Genomic DNA, 19,200 nt, shown 5'->3' with positions numbered 1-19,200 from the left:
GCAGGGGCTTCTCTGCCTCCAGATCAGTCTATTTTTTGGTGAAACTTCCTTTGACATGGTAGGTACCATTGATTCATAGTAAGTATGATTGAATCATTTATTCAAGTCAAAAACATTGAGTCCCAGACACCTACAGTTAATTAATCTTCAACAAAGGAGGGAAGAATATAAAGTGGGAAAAAGACAGTCTTTTCAGCAAGTATTGCTGGGAAAACTGGACAGTTGCATGTATATCAATGAAACTGGAACACACACTCACACCATGCACAAAACAAACAAACAAACAAAAAAAAACCTCTAAATGGCTTAAAGACTTAAATGTAAGACAAGATACCATCAAACTCCTGGAAGAGGACATATGCAAAACATTCTCTGACATCAACCTTACAAATGTTTTCTCAGGTCAGTCTCCCAAAGCAACAGAAATCAAAGCAAAAATAAACCAATGGGACCTAATCAAATTGACAAGCTTTGGCACAGCAAAGGAAACCATAAAAAAACCAAAAAGACAACTTACAGAATGGGAGAAAATAGTTTCAAACGATGCAATGGACAAGGGCTTAATCTCTAAAATATACAAGCAGCTTATACAACTCAACAGCAAAAAAGCCAACAACCCAATTGAAAAATTGGCAAAAGACCTGAATAGACATTTCTCCAAAGAAGATATACAGATGGCCAACAAGCACATGAAAAAATGTTCAACATCACTGATTATTACAGAAATGCAAATCAAAAATACTATGAGGTACCATCTCACACCAGTCAGAATAGCCATCATTAATAAGCCCATGAATAACAAATGCTGGAAGAGGTGTGGAGAAAAGGGAGCCCTCCGGCACTGCTGGTGGGAATGTAAATTGGTACAACCACTATGGAAAAGAGTATGGAGGTACCTTAGAAAACTATACATAGAACTACCATATGACCCAGCAATCCCCACTCTTGGGCATATATGCAGACAAAACTTTCTTTGAACAATTACATGCACCCGTATGCTCATTGCAGCACTATTCACAATAGCCAAGACATGGAAACAACCTAAATGTCCATCGACAGATAAATGGATTAAGAAGATGTGGTATATACACACAATGGAATACTCTTCAGACATAAAAAGATCAAAATAATGCCATTTGCAGCAATATGGATGGAACTACAGGCTCTCATACTAAGTGAAGTAAGTCAGAAAGAGAAAGACAAAAACCATATGATATCACTTATATCTGGAATCTAATACAGGGCACAGATGAACCTTCCCACAGAAAAGAAAATCATGGACATGGAGAACAGACTTGTGGTTGCCAGGGGGGAGGGGGATGGACTGGGAATTTGGGGTTAATAGATGCAAACTATTGCCTTTGGAATGGATAAGCAATGAGATCCTGCTGTATAGCACTGGGAACTATATCTAGTCACTTAGGATGGAGCATGATAATGTGAGAAAAAGGAAAGTATATGTGTATGTGTGACTGGGTCACCTTGCTGTATAGTAGAAAATTGACAGAACACTGTCAGCCAGCTATAATGGAAAAAATAAAAATCATTTAAAAAAACAAAACACTGAGCCTTTCCTGGATGCCAGGCACTATTCTAGGCACTGGTATTCTAGTACCACCTTGAGCAGAAGAAAAAAAGCCCCTGCCTCCAGCCCACCCCCTGGGGCTGACACAGTGGAGAAGACAGGCAAAGAATAAACAGGTAAAATACCCAGTTTGTCAGAAAGAGCTAAGTGGGTGGACAAAATCTCAATAGAAGAAAGAGGACAGGAAGCATTGCGGGAGTGTTGAAACTGCACATAAGAGGTCAGGGGACAGTGGAGTAAGTCTTGAAGAGGAAAGAATGGATTGAGTAGATATTTGGGAAAAGAGCCTACCAGGCAGAAGAACCAAAACTCTACAGAGGCCCCGAGTTTTCAAATTTGCCTGAAGTGTTCGTGCAGCTGAAGCTAAGTGAGCGAGGAGAAGGGTGGAGGGTGATGAGGTTAGGAAGTGATGGGGGCGGATTGTGCAGGTCCTTCCTTGTGGGCTATACTTTGGCTTCTATACTGAGCGAGACAGGAACTTCGGGAGAGCTGTGAGCAGGAAAGTGATCTGATCTCATTTAGGTGTTAAAAGGATCCTTCTGGTTGCTTGTGGTGATAACAGGCTGTGGGAAATGAGGGCAGAAGCAGAGAGCCCTGGGTGGAGGCTGTTGCAGCAACCCAGTCGAGAGATGATGACGGCTCAGCCCAGGCCGGTGGCGGTGGAAGTAGAGGTGGGGTAAATAGTGAATGCAGGTTCAAGACAGAACCTATAGAATCTAAAGAAGGATTGGCCTCAGGGTGTGTAAGAGAAGGAGGAGGCACCAAGATTTTTGGTCAGAGCCCTGGAAAGACAGAGCTACCATTCTCCGACAAAGAAAGACAGGAAGGGGCAGTATTCAGGGTATTCAGTATTAGTTTTGGACATCTTGTCTTTTAAAAAAATCTTTTTTTTTTTTTTTTTTTTGCTTTTTAGGGCCACACCTGCAGCACATGGATGTTCCCAGGCTAGGGGTCGAATCGGAGCTGTAGCCTCCAGCCTATGCCACAGCTACAGCAACGCCAGATCCAAGCGGAGTCTGCAACCTATACCACAGCTCAAGGCAATGCTGGATTCTTAACTCACTGAGCAAGGCCAGGGATCGAACCCACATCCTCACAGATCCTAGCTGGGTTCATTACCCCTGAGACACAACGGGAACTCCTAGGTTTGGACATCTTGAGGGTGAGATGCCTGTCAACTCCTCCTCCGAAGTGGGTCCTCTGAAAGAGGTCCAGGCTGGAGAGGTGAAGTTTGGGAAACATCAACAGAGAAGGAGTATTTAAACACTGGATGTTGCATGAGATCACCCAAGGGCTGAGTATAACCAGAGAAGTCATGAAAATGCGTTCTTTCTTTTTCCTTGATGTCTGCTCTCCTGTTCTGCACTGCCCACGCCCCCCCACGCCCCCCCCCCGCCCCCGCCCCAGTTCTTAGCTTTACCCTTCTACGACACAACCCCACTGAAGGTGAGGGTTTTTTGTCTCTGGGTCAAGCTCAGGTTCTCAGAGGGAGACTGCCCAACTTCTACAACCTCTGTCACAACAAAGCACCTGCAGGTCCTATAGTTCCTAACTGCATCAATCAAAGCACAGTGTCTTTCCACTGGCAGCCTCTGCCTTGGCCCCGGGCACCCGCTTGCTTCTTGTTCCGTTGAGATTTCCTCTGCCCGCCAGGCAGTGGCCTCTCTGCCCTGGTGAGAAGAGAGGAGTCATTAGCCTGGAAAGCTGTAGAAGCAGTGGCCAGATGCCTCTCTAGAGGCAGGCTGGCATTTGTCATAGCAATTCAAGAGGACATGATCTCGATCAGGCCCTAAACCTGTGGAGAGATAGACGGCAAGATCTTCTCCAGCCACACAGGGAAAATGGCCAACAGCTCAGTTCAGAACAACGTTACCTGACCATCTGGCCCTCGCTCAATCCTCCCCCACCCCAGTCGGGGGTGCAGGGAGAAAGGAGGACACCTTTAGATAAGGAAGTGAGCTTGGCTCTGTCCGCGGTGCTGAAACGCTTCCCCACTAGGCTTCTGACTCTTGCTCCTTGCGTGATTTGGGCTCCTCTGAACGCAGAGCCAAGACGAGGGCTTTTGAGATGTGATCCATGGAGTGACAAGGGGGTGAACTAGAAAGTGAGGAGTTGGTAAAGGGTATACTAATGAATGTGTTTCACTGTGAACAACTGGGATTCAATCCTGCTGAGGATCCTTTGAGAGGGTATAGAAAATATCTCTGAGTTTTCTCACTGAGCCATGGGAAAGCTAGGGTATGTATACACCGACTCCCTGGCTCCCTGGTTAAGTACTGCTCCTGGGACAGTTTAGTGTCTGTCATATGGGCTGAACAAACTCCTGCAGTTCTGGAGAAGACTTTCCTACAGAGATGCAGAAAGATGAGAGTCTTGGAGGTGCAAGGAGGTAAGCTGACATAGGAGCTACCTACCCCAGCTGCAGATAAACCCAGATGTGACATGTGCAAATCAGGAGTGGGGCCCTTGCAACATCAACCACACTCCTCTGAAGGAATCTGTTTTAATGTTTCCCTTCAGTTCACCAACTCCCATTTACAAAGCACTCAGGGGCTCAGTATCTGCCATATATATTGCCTTCTCTGTTGCCCACCACAGCTCTAGTACATAAACACTATCATTACTCCCATTTTTCAGATGAGGAAAATGAATTCAGAGAGATGAACACATTCTTGAGTTTACCACAACAGAGTCCCCTGACTTTGAAACCCAGGTTTCAGCCATTAGTCTACACCAGTCTCCCATTTCTGGAAATCTCTCTTGCCCATTTTTTTTTTTCCCCTGCAAAGAATGGAGCCAAAGATGGGGGAGAAAAAGAAGGATCTTCTTGCCTTCCCTGAAAAACTTGGCTTTAGAGAAACAGCGTAGGACCCAGGAAAATGGATTGTGGATCCAAATCTGCCTGAGTTCAAATCCTGATCACCTATTTTTGAGGTGGGTGACTTTGGGCCAGTTATTTAAGCTTTCTGAGCCTCTATGAAATGGGGATAATAATGACACTTAACTCAGAGGGTTGTAAGAATTGAGCACATATACATGTATAGTATATCATGTTATAACTACCTTGTAAGTTCTGGTTTGTCAACGTTGCCACTGAAGTTTATAACAGGTATTATGTTCATAAGTATACCAGGCTGAGTATAGCTCTTTCTGTGAACTTTACTTTGGGCCCAGGGTTATTTTAGTTTTAGAGACGTGTCCTAGCAGAGCAGCTGAGATCCGGATCTGCCCTTTACTAACTGTGGGACCCTTCGTAAGTAGCTTGATCTCTCTGGGCCCCATCTCTAGAGAAGGTTTGTGACACTGAAATATGATCACTGAAATTGTTAATAGAGTGCCAGCACACAGTAAGTGCCCAATAAATAGAGAGAACAGCAATCGTGGCAGCCAGCATCATTATTATCACTGTCACTGTTGTTACAAGATGAAGAAACAAGCTCCTGCTGTTAGGAAGTGAGGTGGCTCCTGATGAAACATGGTTCAGCAAATATCATGACAACCAAATGCTCCGAACAATAAAAAGACTGATGCTCTCTCAACGATTAAACTTTCTGAATGATAAAAAGCACTTGGGCCACAGGGGGGAATCCTTTTGCTACCAAGAGTGACTGATCCTCTGGTTGGGTGTGTAGGTGGGGATTCATGCAAAGAGACATTAAAATAAAATGTAGCTGATATTTATAGGAGCCGTTAGGTGGTCTCAAAAGTTAGACTCACTGGTTGCGTATTATTGTTGTTGTGTTTGGAATGCTGTTTTTATTTGCAGGTGACTCAGAACAGCTGTGTGGGAGGCAAAGGAAATAGGAGAAGCTGAGGAATGACTACATGTGTTGTTCAATTAATCAAAAAGGGACTCACAGGCAATGGGAAAGAGACTTGCCGGGTTCTGAGCCAAGGGGGTGGGGGAGGCAGTGGGAAGGATGGAGAGTTTGGAGTTAGTAGATGCAAACTATCCCATTTAGAATGGATAAGCAAGGAGATCTTGCTGTATAGCACAGGGAACTATGCAACATGATGGAGGATAATGTGAGAAAAAAATATACGTGTGTAACAAGATTGCCATGCTGTGCAGCAGAAATTGACAGAACACTGTAAATCAACTATAATACATTCTTTAAAAATTTTTTTAATTAAAAATAAATAAATAAAAATGCATACCAAAAAAAAAATGGATAAGCACTGAGGTCCTGTTATACAGCACAGGGAACTATATCCAGTCTCTTGGGATAGACCATGATGGAAGATAATATGAGAATAGGAATGTATGTGTGTGTGTGGGGGGGGCTGGGTCATTTTGCCATACAGCAGAAATTGATGTAACATTATAAATCAACTATACTTTAAGGATACTTAAAAAAAGAAAAAAATCAAAAAGGGAAGAGAGTGTGAGAGGTGTGTGACTCTGGCCGAGTCATTCTGACCCTTCTGGTCCTCCGTTTGTTTGACTATGTAGGAAAAAAGGGGGGGGGACTGGGATTATTCTCTAAGGCTCTCTTTAAATTTCTCTGGAAGAGACCATAAGCTGGGTACTTGGGGGAGGGGACAAGAGAAAGAAAAAGAAGGCAAAGCTCTGATGGCAGAACCCAAGAAGCTGCATTAATCATCTATACCAGCCCCACTGCAACACCTCCCCACCCCCAAACTGGATTCCAAGGCTTTCTGGCATGAACATAACTTCCGATTCTAGAAGATTCCTGATTATCCACCATCCCCACATGACTTTGGGCAAATTACTTAGCCTCTTTGTGTCTTAAATCCCTGTGAGTAAAATAAAGGAGTTGGACCTGCCAGGGTCCACTGAGCTGGATGTTAGTCCATCCTAACATTCAGCGATGCTGTGCAAACTAAGCCAACATCCTTCCCTGCTGGTCTCCAAGGCTTTGGGTCTCTTCCTCGCTCTGTCCTCAGCAAAACTGCCCAAAGCCTGTGGCGGTTCATAGGACCTTCCAAAAAGGAACATTTATTTTTATAGTCACAAAATGTCAGAGGAGGTAAAGACCCAGAGCTCATGTGCTCTATGCTTTATATGATGTCAGGGTATCTGCCATAGACTCCTGGACTACTTCCATCAATGCCATGGTCCCCATCTCTTTAAACAGCTTAGTAAATTTCCCAGAATACTCTGATGACCACCTTCCAGCTTAGCAAGCACTGATTATTATCATTTTTTCTTTTTAGGTCCACACCCGAGGCATGTGGGAGTTCCTAGGCTAAGGGTGTCAGAGCTGCAGCTGCTGGCCTACACCACAGCCACAGCAATGCTGGATCCAAGCCACATCTGGGACCTTTGCCTCAGCTTGTAGCAATGCTGGATCCTTAATCCACTGAGCAAGTCTAGGATTAGAACCCACATCCTCACGGATACTATGCCTGGGTTTTCAACCCACTGAGCCACAACCAGAACACTTGCAAACATTTATTTTACTGAGCACCTACTATATGTCAGATGTGGTGCAAAGCAATTGTCCTCATATCCACCCTGGCAGCATTCAGTCTCTTTTCTTTCTTTCTTTCTTTCTTTTTTTTTTTTTTTTTTTTTTGTCTTTTTAGGGCCACACCCATGGCATATGGAGGTTCCCAGGCTAGGGGTTGAATCGGAGCTGTAGCTGCCGGCCTACGCCAGGGCCACAGCAACACCAGATCCAAGCTATTCCTGTGACCTACAACACAGTTCCTGGCAATGCTGGATCCTTAACCCACTGAGCAAGGTCAGGGATCAAACCCACATCCTCATGGATGCTAGTCGGGTTTGTTACTCCTGAACCATGACAGGAACTCCCCACAGTCTCTTTTTTTTACAGTGAACAAGTGTATTATTTGATCTCTTCGATGTTTACATATATTCGAACATTACAGTAAAAGCTCTGTCATCTCAGTGATATAGTCAAGCTTCTGAAATTTTCCTCTCACACATTTTCAGGTTAAGGATCAGAACGTCAAATACGACGAGAGGACACTTTAAAAGGGGTTGATAAATTACAAAGTCAGAATTCTCTGAGGCCTTGAGCTACACAGAGCAAACAAAAATCCACAGGTAAGATCTTTTCTACCAGATGTCATACAAGAAGAAGGCCAAAACCTTGGTAATCCATGAAAAATTAATGTTTCCTCCCCTTTTTTTCTTTTTACAGCTGCACCTGTGGCATATGGAAGTTCCCGGGCTAGGGGTCGAATCAGAGCTACAGATGAGGCCTATACCACAGCCATGGTAACATCAGACCTGAGCCCCATCTGTGACCTACACCATGGCTTGCAGCAACGCCGGATCCTTAACCCACTGACTGAGGCCAGGGTTTGAACCCGCATCCTCAGGGACACTATGTCAGGTTCTTAACCCACTGAGCCACAACAAGAACTCCATGAATGAGGAGTTCCCATCGTGGCACAGTGGTTAATGAATACTACTAAAAACCACGAGGTTGCGGGTTCTATCCCTGGCCTTGCTCAGTGGGTTAACGATCCGGTGTTGCCGTGAGCTGTGGTGTAGGTTGCAGACGTGGCTCAGATCCCGCGTTGCTGTGGCTCTGGCATAGGCCGGTGGCTACAGCTCTCATTAGACCCCTAGCCTGGGAACCTCCATATGCCACGGGCGTGACCTTAAAAAAAGCAAAAAAAGAAAGGGAAAAAAAAGAAAAAAGTGAATAGAATCAGGAACCCCAGAGACTCTAGTGAAAACTCCAGACAGGAAAAATATACACACGCACGATGTTTGTACACAATTTCAGAGGGTTCATGGATCCCATTAATTCCAGCTAAGAGTTTGCATCCCTAGGACCTAGCTGCCCCAGAGGAAGAATTTCTCCTCGAGAGGCTCATCAGATATCAGGAAACTAGGAAAAAGAAAAAGACCATCTTGCTGTAATCAAGGAGCAGATACTAACATCCAAGTGGCAGACTGACCTCTTGAATGGCCGCCTTTCAACCATCACTTATTGAGACTTACCACATGCTTAACAGTATCTCAATAGCAGAGGAGCTTCCCTAGGTGTTTCAAGAACCATGTTATAAAAAACCAGGGGTTTTTAAGGCTCCCTCCCGCCAGCAAGGTCAAGCCAGCCCCTGCCAGCAAAAGTCAGCCCTCAGGGAGCATAAATTGGTACAACCACTTTGCAGAGCAATTTGGCAATATCCAGTGAAGCTGGGGATGCAGAGAGTACACAACTCAGCAATTCCATTCCTGGGTATATGCCCTAGAGAAATCCACTCGCAAGAAAGAGGGGACAGCTTGGTTCAAAATAGCACAGAGCTGGAAACAGCCCAAATGGATAAACACATGGTAGAATATTCACAGAATACAATGCAGCAGTGAAAAGGGGTAAATGGTAACTATTCCTGTCAATCAGATTAACCTCATGTTGAATGCTAAGAGCAGGTTGTAGAAGAAAACATGTATAGAGAAACTTGGAGCATGCAAAACAATCCATACATACCTCTTATATACTTATGTAGTCAAACTGCAAAATAGGGAGTTCCTGGTGTGGTACAAGGGGATCGGCAGCATCTCTGCAGTGCCAGGACACAGATTCAATCTCTGGCCTAGCACAGTGTGTTAAAAGGATCTGGCGTTGACGCAGTTGTGCCGTATGTTGCAATTGTGGATCAGATCTGATCCCCGGCCCGGGAACTCCAGATGCCACAGGGCAGCCAAAAAAGAAAAGGAAATGTAGGAGTTCCCGTCGTGGCGCAGTGGTTGGCGAATCCGACTGGGAACCATGAGGTTGCGGGTTCGGTCCCTGCCCTTGCTCAGTGGGTGAACGATCCGGCGTTGCCGTGAGCTGTGGTGTAGGTTGCAGATGCGGCTTGGATCCCGAGTTGCTGTGGCTCTGGCGTAGGCTGGTGGCTACAGCTCCGATTAGACCCCTAGCCTGGGAACCTCCCTATGCCGCGGGAGAGGCCCAAGAAATAGCAAAAAAAGACAAAAAAAAAAAAAAAAGAAATGTAAAATAGGTACCCTATATTTCTAATATTCTTATATAAAAGTATAATTACATACATGGAAATGATAAACACAACATTCAGGAAAGTGCTTCTGGATCGAGAGAATGGGGCCAAAGCAGGCAAAGCAGGGATTTAAAACTGTATTATAAGGTTTCTTTCTTTCCCAAAACAGTATTATAAGGTTTCTTTCTTTCTTTCTCGCTTCCTTCCTTCCTTCCTTCCTCTCTTGCTCTCTTTCTTTCTTTCTCTTTTTGTTTGCTTTTTAGGGCCATACCCATGCCTTGTGGAAGCTCCCAGGCAAGGGGTTGAATCAGAGTTGTAGCTGCCAGCCTACACGACAGCCACAGCAACTCGAGATCTGAGCCAAGTCTGCGGCGACCTACACCACAGCTCAGGGCAACACTAGATCCTTAACCCACTGAGCAAGGATCGAACCCGAATCTTCATGGATAATAGTTGGATTTGTTTCCACTGAACCACAATGGGAAATCCCTACAGAGGTTTCATTTTGATGGCAGTCTGCTCCCATCACCTCCCTGTCCTCACCTCCTCCGCTCTTTCCCTCACTCACTCTGCTCCCATCGTGCTGGTCTCCTCACTGTTCATAAAACACATCAGACACAGTTCAGCCTCAGGGCCTTTGCACTGTCATTCTTTCTGCCTGACACTCGCTGCTCTCAGCCATCCTCATGGCTTATTCACACACCTCCTCCAGGTTTTCATTTAAAGATCACATTCCCAGTAAAAGTCTTCCCTGGCTTCTAACCCTCCTGCCCTTAATACCTATCCCATTTCTCCTCTGCTTTATTTTTCCCTCTGTAGCTCTCATCAACATCTAACACACCAGATATTTCATTCCTTATTCATTTTGCCTTTCTTCACCACTAGAACTCGGTTCCATGGGAGGAGGGACTTTCATCTGTTCCGTTCACTGCCATGTCCCAGAGCCTGGCCCACAGTAGTTGAACAATAACTATTCACTGAATGAATATTTGCATATATGGGCATTTGTCATATTATTTTCTACTTCGTGAATATCTGCTTATTTTTATTATACATTTTTGGTTTTTGCTTTTTTTTTTTTTCCAAATACAGTTCTCACCAGGTAACTTTTTTTTTTTTTGGCCGCCCCCACAGCATATAGAAGTTCCTGGCCCAGGGTTCAAATCCTAGCTGGAGCCGAGACCTATGTAATAGCTGCAGCAATGCTGGATCCTTAACCCACTGTACTGAGCCAGGGGTCAAACTGGTACCTCCACAGAGACAAGCAGCATCCTTAACACCCTCTGCCACAGCGGGAACTCCTATTATTCATTTTTAAACAGCAACAAAATCACTCACTGGCCTGCTGCACAGATGAGTTTCCTAGCAAACGAAAAGTGTCCAATGCCATGACAAGTCCTTTTCAAGGTACTGAACCAAAAGACTGTGGGCACAGCAAAGAGAGGACCCTCCGTGACCCAAGCCTGCTAGAGCTGCCCCAGCGTCCTCACGACAGACCACTCAAGTCTGAAGACCTCTACTGAAACAGCCCAGTGCGACACAGCTCCTTCCATGAGAAGCATCATTGCTTCAAAACAGCCGATGTGTTCAAAACCTGGCCAACAGCATGGGTACTAAGACCCATGACATCTGCCAAGAAAGACAAGACCAGGAGCAGCAACAGAGCCTAGAGGAGAAATACAATTCCCTTAGAAGAAATCTATGACCCGAGAGAGGACAGCTGACCCCATACAGGAGACCTCTGACCCCATACAAGAGAACTGTGATCCCACATAGAAAGGATCTTACAGAGGATTAACATCCTATAGAGGAGAACTGTGATCTCATGCAGTAGAACTCTGAGGAAGGCCCCTCAGTGAATAAGGATCTTGGAAGAGAAGAAGCAGACTTAACTCAGGGGGAGAGGAGGGGATAAACAGAGGAGCCAGGAATCATTACAAAACAGTAAAGTCTATTCTGAGACCTGATAAAGGGCTTTGGGGTCTGCAACAGAGATTGGCTGGCTCATCACCAGATCCATCTCCGTTACCTTCTAAGCACAGTCTGATGTTGCCCAGCTTCCCTGCAGTGATGTGTGGGCACGTGACTGAACTCTAGCCAAAGGCATATGAGTCAAAGAGGTTACTCGCTAGGTCCCAGCCAAGCCCATACAACCTCCCAAAGCATCACAGTCCATGCTCATTTCCCTTCCCCGGTTTGAGGCAGGCGAGCAGACCCAATCTGCGGGTCAATAATAAGGAAGCACAATGTAGCAAAGGCTTGGGTCCCTCAGTCACTGTGCCAGGGCAGGGGTGGGGGTGGGGGAGAGAAGTCTGCCAATGAGGAACGACTGTTTTGGCCTTTTGATGAGTGAAAAATAAATTTCTCTGGTGTTTAAGTCCTTACTTAGTTTCAGATTTTTGTGGTTGTTGTTATAGCAGCTAGTGTTACCTTATACAGGGTCTTTGGTGGGATGTGTACACAGGTTCACCTTTTAATCATGGTTCATTGCATCAGATCTGAAATCTCAAAGGCAGTAACTGCACCCTACTTTGGTTTTCTCCATAGACCCAGCACAATCTCTTGCACCCAGAAGTCCTCAAAAAAGCACTTACCAACTTAAAATAAAGGCAAGACATCCCCAAGCAAAGCAGAAGGGCCACACATGCACAACAGTTTAAAACTTGAGTTCTGGAGTCACATACTCTTAGGTTCACATCCCAGTCCATTCCTTACTTGCTGGGTGATCTCAGGCAAGTTCCCTCTGGGTGAGGAATCTGAGTGAGTTTCAGATTCCTTAGTGGTCACATGGGAATATTAATATTTCCTAATTCATTGGGTTGTGGTAAGGATTAAATAAGAGAAGGTGCATAAGGCACTTTGGAAGCAGTCAGTTCTAATAAGCTATTATTCTAATTGTCACAGAAAGCATCCGCTGAAAGATGCAGCTGAGATCCAGAGGTGGGGAGGGGAAGGCAGAGGCACATTGAGGGAAAACATGGCAGCTCAGCCTTCCTGAGCCCAGCCTGGACCACGCCAGGTTTCCAAATTCCTCCTCATTCAAGATAATCCTAAGGAACATAGCACATGCCACTTACCCTGTTAGCACCACCACGAAGTCCATCACATTCCAACCATTCCTCAAGTAAGAGCCTTTATGGAAGGCAAATCCAAGGGCGATGATTTTAATTCCAGCCTCGAAACAAAAAATTCCAATGAAGTATGGTTCTGTGTCATCCTAGAAGGGAGAGAGGGTAAGGTCAGCATCTTTGGCTGGACAGAGGGTGGCATGAACAGGGAACCAGCCCACTCAGCTCTCTGAACCCACTTCCCCTCACTTCTCCCGACCTTCCAGAACTCACTGCCCCTCACGGCATCCTGCCTGGAGTCACTTTGTCCAAAGGGTTTTGCAAGAAAAACAGAAACATGGAGAAGACACTGCCTTCTTTCCTCTGGCCAACTTTGCAAACTACTTGGCCAAAGAGAATTGTTTGTTTGGATGTGAGCTGTCTAGTAGGGCAGCCACTGGCTACGTGTGCCTATTTAAATTTAAATGACTTTCGGAGTTCCCGTCGTGGCTCAGCAGTTAATGAACCCGACTAGTATCCAAGAGGATGCAGGTTCGATCCCTGGCCTTGCTCAGTGGGTTAAGGATCAGGTGTTGCTGTGAGCTGTGGTGTAGGTCGCATACACGGCTCAGATCCCCCATTGCTGTGGCTGTGGTGTAGGCAGGCAGCTGTAGTTCCGACCTGACCCCTACCCTGGGAACCTCCATATGCTGCAGGTGCTGCCCTAAAAAGACAAAAGACAAAAAAAATTTAAATAAATTTAAATGAAATAAAATGACAGATTCAGTTCTGCAGTCACACTGGCCACATTTCTAGCGGCTACCATACTGGACATTGCAAACATAGGGAAATTAAAATTTTCCTATGTTCAGGAAAAGATTTTTTTATTTAAAAAATTTAAAACTTTATTTTTAAAATTATATTTATTTTTTACTCTTTCATTTTTATTTTTAAATTAAAAAAACCTTTATTTTATATTGGGGTAGAGTTGATTTACAATGTGTTAGTTCCAGGTATACAGCACACTGATTAAATTGCGGGTTTTTTTTTTTTTTTTGCTTTTTTTAGGGCCACACCTGCAGGATATGGAAGTTCCCAGGCTAGGGGTGGAATCGGAGCTACAGCTACTGGCCTACACCACAGCCACAGCAACGCCAGATCCCAGCTGCGTCTGCGACCTACACCACGGCTCATGGCAACGAGGCCAGGGATTAAACTTGAGTCCTTATGCATACTAGTTGGGTTTGTTAACCTCTGAGCCATGATAGGAGCTCTTGATATATATATCTCCAATCTTTTTCAGACTCTTTTCCCATATAAGTTATTACAGAGTATTGAGTAGAAATCCCTGTGCGACATAGTTGGTCTTTGTACTATATATAAAATAGGACATTTCCATCAGTGCAGAAAGTTCCATGAGAAAGCACCGGTTTGGAATGTGTATTTATCACATATATCATTCAGGCCCTTGTGATTAGCCCTGTGCCCTAACCTCACCGCCAAATCTGATACTTATGATGGTTCTAAAACTGATCTGCACCAGAACAGCTGTTCGGGTTGCTAAAGTATTGGAATTAATGCTTCTGCACTGACTGGTAAATGGCCAGTGTCCTAGTTCCCAGCCCCTCGCCAGACCTCCTACCAGATTTGGCTTCCGGTTGACAATCTATAGTACTTGAAATTAAGCTATAAGTTCTGCTCCATCAGAGCCACTACATGGATGTCTCCCCATCTGTTATGGCAATGTTTCTCAAGCTTCAATCATTTTCATTCTGCTTTCATGATTTTTTTGCACACCAGCTTGCTACCAGTACTACTCTCCGCTTACTAGTCTTCCAACGGACTCTTTTTCTTTTTTTACTTTTTAGGGCCACACCTGCGGCATATGGAAATTCCCAGGCTAGGGGTCAAATTGGAGCTGCAGCTTCCGGCCTATGCCACAGGCATGGCAACGCCAGATCCAAGCCACGTCTGTGACCTACACTGCAGCTTAAGGCAACACCAGATCCTTAACCCACTGAGTGAGGCCAAGGATTGAACTTGCATCCTCATGGATACTAGCCAGGTTCTTAACCTGCTGAGCCACTACAGGAACTCCCCCATCTGACTCTTTACTTAGCTTGATCTGAAGCAAAAACAAACAAAAAATGTTTGAAGTCATTGTTTTTCTAGGCTAGTTATATATTTTTAGAATACATATTTTAATACGTTAACTATTAAAATTTAAAACCCTCGAGACCATCCAGACTTTAGGGATTAGGAACGAGTGGATTCTAACATCTCTCTCTCTCTCTACACTTAAGTGATTATAGCTGGCTTCAAAATGATGACAGAAAGGACAGAGGCCTCCTCTGCACTGTCAGAAGGCCAAGAGAGGGACCAAGGCTGCGGAATGACTAGGAGCATCAAGAAAGATCTTAGTGCTGGTTTACAGCTCTGCAGCGTTTCACCAAATAAACATCTGTATTTTGAACAGCCTTCAGAGTTAGCTGATGTTCAGGTATAAGAAACTGGGGATGAAAGAGTCAGCTAAATGACATCATAAGCAAGCAATCAGGCAAAGATCAGGATGTGGGACATTCCTTAGAGCAACTGGACTAGTTTCTGCGAATCAACGGCAGGAGGGAGAAGGCTACTTGATTAATTATGTTTTTGGCACATGGAAGTTCCCAGGCCAATAATCAAACCCGAGTCACAGCAGCGACACCACCCAATCTTTAACCACTAGGTCACTGAGGAACTGCCAAGACTGCTTTAGACTTTTAAGTCTCAAGCAACATAAAATCTGGATCACATTTAGCTCGTGCTTCAAACAAGCCAACTGTAAACAGTCATTTTTGAACCCAGTCCCAGAACTTTGATTACTGACTGGGTTTTTGATGATTCTAAGGAACCGCTATTGTGTTGGGTGTGAACATGTCACTGGGGTGATGTAAGAAAATGCCCATTATTTTTTCTTTCTTTTGGCTGCCCCCCAGCATATGGAGTTCCCAGGACAGGGATAGGATCTGAGCTGCAGTTGCAACTTACACCACAGCTTTGGCAATACCAGATCCTTAACCTGCTGTGCCCCTGGGCCAAGGATGGGATCAAACCCATGTTCCAGCACCCCAGAGATGCCAATGATCCCCTTGTGCTACAGCAAGAACTTTGAAATTGCCCATATTTCTAGCAATGCAGGCTTAAGTATATGGCAGTGAATTAACATATTGTCTGGGATTTGCCTTGAAATGCCTGGACCAAGATGGATACACCAAGGAAATACAAAAGTATAGAAAATATGACATGAAGCAGAATCTTTATAGTTGTTGAATCTGGATGATGGATTCATGAGGGGTTCACCCTACTCTTCTCTGTGTCCCTGTGTATATGGTCAACACTGTTCACAAGAATTTTGTTTTGAGTGTGACTTTTCATGGACTTTCACTCATCTCCCTCCAGACGGACATGAGGTTGGCTGCGGGGCGAGAGTGGACGATGGGCAGTGAGGGCATCTCTCTCCCCAGATGACTGGTGCTCCTGAAATTTATTTATCTATTTTGCTTTCCAGGGCCACACCGGCAGCATATGGAAGTTTCCAGGCTAGAGGTTGAATCGGAGCTACTGCTGCCGGCCTACACCACAGCCACAGCAATGGGCGATCTGAGCCGTGTCTGTGACCTATGCTGCAGCTCAGGGTAATGCTGGATCCTTAAGCCACTGAGTGAGGCCAGGGATCGAACCCACATCCTCATGGAGATGAGTTGGGTTCTTAACCCATTGAGCCACAATGAGAACTCCATGGAGCTTGTGAAATTTAGGCTCCCCAGGTGGGGGGCCCACGATCTGGTTCTTCGTGCCAAGACCAATGGACCACTCACTCTGTCCTTGGCTCCCATGGCCATATCAATTTGCTGTCAAAGTCAATAAGAGACACCCCCCCCCAACCCCACCAAGAGACACCACTCACCAGTCGTTCAGACATCGGGGTCTTGTCATCATCAGGTAGGTGCTGCTCCAGGGCGAGGACAATGCAGTTCGCTATGATGGTGGCTAAAATCATATATTCAAAGGGAGTATCATGGAATTAAGGAAAATCATACCAGCTCTCTCTAGCTTCAAAGCAAAATTGAGAGAAAGGGACAGAGACTTCCCATATGCCCCCTGCCCTCACACAGGCACAGCCTCCCCCATTATATCAACACACCTACCCCACCAGACAGGTGCATTTGTTACCGTGGATGAACCTACACTGATGCATGATTATCACCCGAAGTCCATGGCTTACATTATGCTTCACACTTGGTGTTGTGCACAGTCCATGAATCTGAGCAAATGTGTTAGGGCCTGTATCCACTGCTATAGTCTCATACAAAGTAGTTTCACTGCCCTCAAAACCTGGCAGACAACTCTGTAAGGAAAATGTGGATATTCTCCCTCTGTCTCACCTCCAACCTTCACTGGACAAATATTAATTCAGCACCTACTGTGTGCCACATCCCGTTTGGGGCACTGGGGACACAGCTCAAAGTAAAACAGACAAAAATCTCTGCCCTTGTAGAGAAGAAGGGAGTAGGTGAGATAACTGCATGATACAGTACATTAGAAGATGGAAACTATGACAGGGAAAAAGCAAGAAAGGAGGCCAGTGGTTGCAATTTAAAATGTAGTGATCACACTACTATGTATAAAATCAATAAACAACAAGGACCTACTGTATAGCACAGGGAACCTACAAGGGAAAAGAACCTGAAAAAGAATATATATATATATATGAATAACTGAATCATTGTGCTGTACACCTGAAACTAACACGATATTGCAAATCAACTATACTTCAATTAAAAATAAATAAAATAATGCAGTTTCCGATGTGGCACGATGGGTTAAGGATCTGGTGTTACCACATCTGTAGCATAGGTTGCAGCTGTGGCTTGGATTCAGTCTCTGTCCTTGGAACTTCCGTATGCTGCAGGTCTGGCCAATAAATAAATACATAAGATAAAATAAAATACAGGAGTTTCCACTGTGGCTCAGCACGTTAAGAACCTGACATAGTGTCTCTGAAGATTCGGGTTCGATCCCTGGCCTCACTCAGTGGGTTAAGGACCCAGTGTTGCCATAAGCTGCAGCACAGGTCACAGATGTAGCTCAGATCTGGTCTTGCTGTGGATGTGGTGTAGGCCTGCAGCTGCAGCTCCAATTCGACCCCCAGCCTGGGAACCTCCATATGCTGCAAGTGCAACCATAAAGATAAAAATAAAATACAGTGATAAGATGTGATACCAAAGCATGAGCAACACAAGAAAAAAATAGATAAACTGAGCTTTGCCAAAATTTAGACTCTCTGGGTTTCAAAGGGCATTGTCAAGAAAGTGAAAAAACCAACCAACAGAATGGGAGAATATATTTGCAAATCATGTATCTCACAAGGGTCTAGTATCAGAATATTTAAAGCACACTCACAACGCAACAGTGAAAAGACAAGCCAATTAAATAACAGGCGAAGAGCTTGAGGAGACATTTCTCCAAAGAAGATATTCGAATGGCCAATAAGCACATGAGAAGATGATCAATATCGTTAGTCATTAAGAAAATGCAAAACAGGGAGTTCCCATCGTGGTTCAGTGGTTAAGGAATCTGACTAGGAACCATGAGGTTGTGGGTTCAATCCCTGGCCTTGCTCAGTGGGTTAAGGATCTGGTGTTGCCGTGAGCTGTGGTGTAGGTCGCAGAGGGGGCTCGGATCCTGCGTTGCTGTGGCTCTGGCATAGGCCAGCAGCTGTAGCTCCCATTTGACCCCTAGCCTGGGAACCTCCATATGCCACGGGAGCAGCCCTAGATAAGGCAAAAAGACAAAAAAAAAAAAAAAAAAAAGAAAGAAAGAAAGAAAGAAAATGCAAAACAAAACCGCAGTGAGGTACCACTTCACATCCACCAGGATGATTAGGATGAAAAAAAAAAAAATACAGAAAACAGTAAGTGTCGGTGAGAATGTGAGAAACTGGAACCATTGTATATTGCTGATGGCCATGGCAAAATGGTGCAGCCACTGTGGAAAATACTTCTGATGGCTCCTCAAAAAGTTAAAACACAGAATTACCATACGATCCAGTAATTCCACTCCTAGGTATACACCAAAAGAACTGGAAAACAGGTACTCAAATGCATGTTCATAGCAGCAATATTCACAATAGCCAAAAGGTGGAAACTGCCCAAATGTCCATCAAAGAATGAGGAGTTAAACAAAATGTGGTATAGCCATAAAATGGAAACTTCTTCAGCCATAAAAATGAGTCCATGCTGCAATGTGGATGAACCTTCAAAATATTATGCTAAGTCGAAGACGCCAGACACAGTAGACCACATATTGTATGAATGCCATTGATCCGAAATGTCCATAACAGGCAAATCCAGTCAGAAAGCAGTTTGGTGGTTGCCAGGGGCTGGGGGAAGGGGAAGTGGTGAGTGGCTGCTTAACATTTTTGGAACCCATTAAAGGTGATAGTTGGACAATATTCTGAATGTACTAAGTGCCGCCAAACCGGTCACTGAAAAATGGTTCGTGTTGTTATGTGAATTTCACCTCAATACAAACAGAATATGGCAGTCTGGGTGCACCTCTGAGAAGCAGACTTTTAAAGCGCTC

At 44.8% G+C, this 19,200-nt stretch overlaps 1 protein-coding gene across 14 annotated transcripts in view; it reads right to left on the bottom strand.

Moving 5' to 3' along the window:
* CACNA1A (calcium voltage-gated channel subunit alpha1 A) overlaps window positions 1-19,200 on the bottom strand; it is a 378,703-nt gene that overhangs the window by 213,560 nt on the left and 145,943 nt on the right. For 10 of the 14 annotated variants that reach the window (XR_014837530.1, XM_085012704.1, XM_085012699.1 and 7 more), the window contains 2 exons: window positions 16,523-16,629; window positions 12,604-12,743 (listed from right to left, as the gene is read on the bottom strand). Coding sequence is in view for 13 of the 14 variants with exons in the window: in XM_085012704.1 (XP_084868830.1) it covers window positions 12,604-12,743; window positions 16,523-16,629 (247 nt within the window). In the remaining variant the exon portion in view is untranslated. The remainder of the gene's footprint in view (window positions 1-12,603; window positions 12,744-16,522; window positions 16,630-19,200) is intronic. The other 4 variants (XM_085012705.1, XM_085012707.1, XM_085012706.1 and 1 more) reach the window with 1 other exon arrangement.

Source organism: Sus scrofa, chromosome 2, assembly GCF_054392235.1.
Source record: "Sus scrofa isolate SSC_HxYL_T2T_F1_AM1 chromosome 2, Sscrofa_HxYL_maternal_Yorkshire_Landrace_v2.0, whole genome shotgun sequence".
Taxonomy (NCBI): Eukaryota; Metazoa; Chordata; class Mammalia; order Artiodactyla; family Suidae; genus Sus; species Sus scrofa.
Note: the sequence above shows the minus strand (reverse complement) of the source record. Positions and strands in the feature narration are given on the sequence as shown.